General features: G+C 46.7%; 1 protein-coding gene across 1 annotated transcript; it reads left to right on the forward strand.

The window, feature by feature from the left end:
* Nucleotides 1–3,518: 3,518 nt before the first annotated feature.
* BKA67DRAFT_542568 (uncharacterized protein) lies at nucleotides 3,519–4,340 on the forward strand (the record flags this gene model as incomplete). The annotated part of the gene is made up of 1 exon (XM_046101127.1): nucleotides 3,519–4,340. One exon carries the CDS (start codon nucleotides 3,519–3,521, stop codon nucleotides 4,338–4,340), a length of 822 nt encoding a protein of 273 aa, XP_045951117.1.
* Between the last annotated feature and the right edge of the window lie 2,619 nt (nucleotides 4,341–6,959).

Consider the following 6,959-nt stretch of genomic DNA (forward strand, 5'->3'; position numbering starts at 1 on the left):
GATTCAATCTCTGCAGAGTTTCGTGTTCCCTGGTCAGGTACTTGCGTGCATTCTTTGCCTGTTGGCTTTGATTCACATCAAACGCTTTGCGGAAACCAACTATATCGTGTTAGCTTAAAGATATCAAAATGGCAGTCATATGATGTTATTACTGTTGGAAATGGGCCCTCCCTTGTCCTTCTACGGACTTCACATCTCGCCTGGGCCCCATTTAGTACTTGTATCTTGGGATCCGCCGAGTAGAGCGATACGTCCAGCCGTCTTGGTGACCACGCCAAGTCGGAGGCTCTTTTACCATTCTGGTCCTGGATGTTTAAGTTTGCTCCACGCTCTATGAGCATATCCTGCACTGCTTGTCTGCCCTTTCGTATCGCATCGTGTAACGGTGTCGAGCCATCGGCGTCTCGTATATCTAGTGATGCTTTTCCATCGTCGATCAGCAAGCGTACAACTCGATCATATCCAGATCGTGCTGCCCAATGTAGCGGTGTTCTTCCTAAGTAGTCCTGTGTGTTAACACAGCCTACTTGCTTCTTCAACATAAGTCGCACAACATCACAGTGTCCGTGTTCTGCAGCCCATGATAATGGAGTCCGGCCCTCTGCGTCCCGGGAGTCAACATCTACGTCAGCCCTTCCAATGAGAACATTTACAACTTTGCAATAGCCACCTTGTGCACCTAGCGATAATGGTGTTCTCCCAGTGCCGTCTTTGACATCAGACCCCTGATTATTGTCGATCAATTCATTGAGTGCGTCAGGCAGCCCAAACAACGCAGCAAGGTGGACACCTTTGGTCATTCGCAAGGTTTCGACACGTGAATCCGGCTCGAACGTCTGAAATGATCCGGCCACCAGATTGCCTCTTTGGGGAAACTCATCAATGGTATTCGAGGCCCCCATGGCAGACTTTCGTGCATGATGGCCCCAGTTCTGAGCGGCATAGTCGTACAGTGGGAATTTTCTGAGCCGATCTTTGAAGGCGGTAGGGGTTGAGCAAGGTCCACTCTGCAAGTCACTGAGCGATAAAAAAGCGATGCATGTCTCCGCGATGGCTACGTGCGGATGACTTGGAGTCATTACGTGAGGCAGTGCTCGGACAAGGTACTCCTGAGCGGAAAAATGAACAAGCGCAGGAGAGTATTCCCGATCGTATCTGATCAGATCTGCCGCAAGCGATCTATACTGATACCAATCTAGGCGGTCGGATATCTTGTGCCTGGGTGAGAGTTCCGTCACACGGGGATTGAGATTAATACAAAGCGTTCCGTTTATCTCATCGGAGCTAAGTGGTCTCCGTGAAAATGTAAGCCAAGAAAGCACTGTCAATATACCATCCTTGTCGCTGTCCTCATCACTTAGATTTATGATTCGCTCCATGACGAGATCATAGGCCTCGTTGAGCCTACTATGTTCATCTGGAAATGCAGCCTTTGCAGCCCTCCATCCAGAGAATGGAGAAAGGAGGATCTGAGCTGTTAAGAAGCTATTTGTTTTTGTAAGTAGCAGAACAAATACTGTCTCGAAGAGAGGGACTGGTTTGGCTCACATTCCTCCGGCAGCTTGAGATAATCCATCGTGTATCTCTTGGATCAATGACTTATTGCGACGTAGCTCTGGCGGTAATCGCTTCGGTATATTCTGCTTGAGGAAACTAGAAATATCTTCTTGCATCAGATCTGGTTCGAGAATGAAGGGTGTACAACTCTTCGAGAAGGAATCTTCTATGTCGACAGCGTATCTGGAAGTAGCGCAAATTTGGACACCAGGAATGGTCAGAAAGCGATGGATCTCGTCCAATATCTGCGATCGTAGCTCAACCTTGATCTCGTCTAGACCATCTATGACGATAATTGTAGTGGTGTGCGTCTTGATTCCGGTAACTAAAGCATCCGAAAGGTTTTTCGCCGACAGATTTGTGCTTGTATCCACACCTTGTGTGAACCAGTCTCTGACCTCACTACGTGAGAGATTCTTTGCTTTTGTGAACTGGCTGAGTAATCCACTAAGGAAGTTCGTTACGTCTTGTTCCTGACGGCGTCGATAATTGAAGAACATTGATGCGACGGCTGCTGACTGGCTCTTGGCATTGTGCGGACATGATCAAGAACTGTCGACGCAAAGACGGTCTTGCCCACCCCAGGCAGCCCTAGGCAAAGTAGCATCTTGGTTGTACCATCCATCCATGACCTGAACTCTTGCGAATTGAGCAGATTCTTTCCTTCTCCTCTACTCGGGCGTGTAATGATAGGACTTCTCCAACTTCCTGTATCATTAGATAACAGTTGGTCGATAGTCACTCCGCACTCTTCTCTCCAGCTGGTCGTCCGGTACAGAGGGGCCGTCATTCCTCTATAGATCATTAGCTTCGTCCAGAACTGGTGTTCCGAGTGATACGGGTGAATCTGAGCTGTATAGGAAAAGTACTTACTTTCTGAACTTCTCCCAAAACTTGTCCACTCGATTTGTGTTGCGTTTGAGATGTCCCCCAAGTTCCCGAACGTCCGATGGCTCTTTACGCAATTGTTTCCAGGCTTTCTGACCTCTAACAATCTGCCGACAGCTAGTTTCGATTTTTAGGTCGATTTCTTTCAAATCGTCATAGCAAGACTGTTGGATCTTCTCGAGCTGCTGATATTCCTTCTTCTCAAGGCGAACCCCATCGAGGACTGAAGCAAGATCCGCGATTGCAAGGCTGAAGCTTGTGAGACTTTCACGGGCTGATTAGGCGCTTGGAACAATACGACTACTTCGCTATTTGATTTGACATACTTGCTTACAATACTGCAAAGTTCCTTGGGTGCGTCTAGCAACTTAGTCTGGATGTTGGAAACCGCAGAAATTACATCCGTCAGGTCCGGACTCATTTCATGCGGAGGGCTCGTCGCCATGACCTATGCTTTTATAGGAATCCTCAGCAGTACCTAGATCTTGGTGATAGATCAGGTGTATCACGTATTTGCAGCAGCCTAACAAAGCTATTCGGACGTGAAGTAGAGGTAAAGGACAAGACTAAAGGTGGAGAACGGCTTTCTCTTACAAGGTTCTGGTGTGAGGCAATCGAAGGCGGAACAACAACTTCGCTGAGTTGATTGAAGTGGTTCCTTTCATCCAGATTCCCCAACACGCCCGGTTCTCGCGCTGAGGAATTTTCCCCAAAGTCCAATCATAGCATTTATACTCTCGGTCATTTTAGCATCCGAGCCTATGGTATGACTGCTCGCAACCCCCAAAATTGCACGTCAGCATTCTGTCCAATCGTGGAGTGGTTGATCCCACCCTTGACAACCTATTCGAGAGTAATAGTCCCTTCGGTGAGGATAGACTGCATATCGTGGTGCACCAAATTGGATTGGCTTAGAGTCAGCTGAAATCAAGCGCTGACAGGTTGCCTGAGATGGTTGTCTCAGCCGACTGTTCTGTTCACCAGGTATTTTCTTCACCCCACCCCCGAGCATTTGTTCCTCCAGCTAAGGAATTCAATTCTTTGTGAATCTCTGCACAAAAATATTGAAGACTATGTCGGGCGCGATCGAAATTATTGGGCTGGTTCTTGCTGCACCACCTGTCTTTGCTCAGATAGCCAAGGGAGTGAGGAATCTATATGACCGAACTGCGGTCGCCAGAGGCAAGCAGATCCTCACAGATTCCATTACTGATTTCCGGCGCCGTCTTGAATACCTTGCAAGGCAGTTTGAATTAGGACAACGCATTTGCGCGAATGAGAAGCATGATAAAGAGAAGCGCAACGAGCTGGACCACCACTTCCAGGCCGTTCAAACAATACTCAAAGATGTGGACACTCGAGCAGCAGAGGCTAAAAGTTGGTCGAGATTCACGCGTTTTCGCGAAGGCACCAAGCTGCCTCAGAAACTACAAGAACTTCAGCAAGATCTGTATCGATCGATAAAAGAGTTCACCGAGATTGTCAGAGTACTACAAGACTTGCAAGAAAACCCCCTTTCATTCGATTTAGAGCCCGATGTTTTCGTCAAGACCACTTTCGGCACCACAACAGTTCTTGTAGCGAATGTATACCTCATAGCTGGCAATCTCGCACAACGGCGTTTCAAGAAGGACCCAAAGCAAGGTCTTTTTGTATGTGAGCGCCGGGCTTATGACAAAAACATGGAAAAGGACAAAAGGCACAAAAACAGTAACATCAAGACTCTGGCGGGCAAGTTGACTTCCAAGCCCTTGGCGGATGGCTTGCTTGATTTCATAGGAGTATACAACAATGAAGAGCAGGAATGTTTGAACTCATGTTCAATCTGCCCAAAGGTTTCGGATTCAAAAATACTCTACGAGACTATATGCAATGCGTCGCAAGCCTTCCTCTAAATGTGAGGGTGGGCCTATGCCGCAAGCTGGCGGAATCGGTGCTCAGCGTTCAGACGCTTGAACTGGTCCACAAGAACATCAACTCAAATAATGGGATAGTGTGGGAATCAGAAGACGATGGCTCAGAAGGCAGTATAGATATCTCATTGGTCAATTGGCACTTCTGCAAGAAATTGGACGACGCGACAACTCTTGAGGGCACGACAACATTGTGAAAGGTATATCTGCATCCTTCCCGTCATATTCGTCTAGCCGAAAGGAAGTATACCATGAATCATGATGTTTATAGTCTGGGAGTATGTATGCTCGAGATATTACGGTAGGATCCCCTTGTGACTGGAAACTCCGAGGCTGATTACGATCTATCGACAACTTTTCGAAATACGGCACTTTCCAAATACCCTATCAGTGGTGATGGAAATATTGAGGGAGATGGACAAATCGATGATCTTGATTATCTCAGTAGGAACCAGATACAGGAGATTGTAAAAGCCATAGCTCGTGATCGTCTACCGGCAGTGGCTGGCGAGAAATTAACGCATCTGATTGTAAGATGCTTGATGGTCTTGGAGGATGGGGGTGAGGGGCCGATTGCTTTTGCTTCTGATCCTAAGCGAACACCTTGGAATTTCAAGGACGATGTGCTTGATGTGTTACATAGCATACAACTATAAGGCTACATAGAGTTGGTCAATTTAACCTGGGTTCAATGGAAATATCCAATCCTTTCTTGAACTGATTCAGTAATATACTCAAACAATAACAATACAGCCCCCGAACAGAATCACTCTTAACCGAGGTACCCCTAGATGGTGGTTATATTGTAATGCAGCCGCCGTCTGGGCAGCGCGGCACCTAGCTTGGTATATACATACCTAGGTAGTTACACACATCCTGCGTCTTAATGTGAATAGGTGAAAGAATTTTACGAGAATTGACGTTAGAGTGTTATCACAATCTTCGCAACTACATGAGAGCTGGTCTGAACCGCACCAAACGGTGTGTTTTTGTTGTTGGTCTTGGTACCGAGATTCATGTCCACCGAAATACCAGCTATAACCATTCGCCCGGCTTCCAAATCCATGGTCGACTTTCAACAAATATACTAGGCATGGTTTTATACGTGTGATACCAATTATTTGGTCTCACGATATTACTTAGTCGATGATTAATATCGAGATTGAGTATAGTGACAATGTCAACGACTTTCATTTCGACTTGGTAATGATGTTTACGACTCTGGTAGGCGACCCGGACTCGATAGGCAAAAGTGTGGGCTGCAAGATTCCCAAGAGTGAAGGGAATTTCAAGTCGCCTCTTTTAGTACCTCACAAATCAGAGTCAAATTTGCTGGATAAGCCAACCAAAGGTGAACCCAGGTAGCCTACGAAGACGGACAGCCCATCCACAATCACCTCTCCGCCAAAGACTGGCACGATTGTACCCAGCTCGTCGCAAACCTCGCAGTCATCCGATGCGACATTCAAACGAGCTGCAAGCGATACAAGCAGAGGGTCAAAATATAACGTTGTTATTCCAGCCGAATGCAATTCACGGGGAACTTCCATAACTCACAAAGTCTAAATCTCGTCGCTTAGTTACGCCGCCAATGCTAAGCCTACGCCGATCCAAGGTACATGTAGTTAACAGTATACCCAGGCTTGTTTTTACTACAGCTCGGCCATCAGCGTCCAACCAGCTCGGAAGACACTCGCTTGCCCTCCAGAAGCTGCCATTACGAAGAAGCTAAGATTCAACTCCCCCGCAGTAGTGACACGGAAATATACTCACCCAAATGCTAACAAGGGGCGCATGCTCGGACGGCGTGATATCAAAGATGCGGTCGGTATTGCACTCCGAGTTGAGGTTCTGTGCGAAGTCGACGAGTCCCCGCCCATGTATCACCGCAAGCCGGCAACCAACAAAGGGGCTACGGCTACCAAAATAGCTAAACCACTCGAAGACTAGGGCTTGTATCTGCGTAAAGTGGTCAAATGTCAGACCATTCCTAGCCCTGCTCTTTGCAATATTGCTAAAAGATACAGCCTGATGCAACCCTCATCCGCAATGTTTTGGAAATGCAGTGAGGTAAGGATAAACTTGACGAATAGAATGGCACGTGCATATTTTAGCGGTATACGAGCAAGCAGTAAGGTATAAGGGCCTTAATTAAAGCTGGCCTTAAAGGGCAGGCGATATTTAATACCTGACTGAATGTAACTTTACGGCGGGGTCAAAACGTAGATGTAATTATTAAGCCACCGTATCCCACGCGGGGAGCTTCCTCAAAGGAATTAGAATTACTATAGATAGAGACTCAGCGTAAGGTCAGGGGCACAAATCCTTATTCGTAAATATTCTATCAAAGCTGTCACGCGAGGGGATTCTCACTGCTCATAAGACTTACTGCATTGAAGCCTATCTCTAGTTAGCTAGAATCGATGAGAACAGAGACGATACTTACTTACTGCAATACACCACCTTGATATCATATCCTTTTACTTTTCATCAAAACTATATTACAATAAGCATCCGAAAAGTCTATTGTTATCTGCTTGCAACTCTAATTTATTAAATTTCCGGCTGCCATCCTATACAGCGCACCATATTCTACCCAAC

This window comes from Truncatella angustata, assembly GCF_020726525.1.
Source record: "Truncatella angustata strain MPI-SDFR-AT-0073 chromosome Unknown BKA67scaffold_14, whole genome shotgun sequence".
Taxonomy (NCBI): domain Eukaryota; kingdom Fungi; phylum Ascomycota; class Sordariomycetes; order Amphisphaeriales; family Sporocadaceae; genus Truncatella; species Truncatella angustata.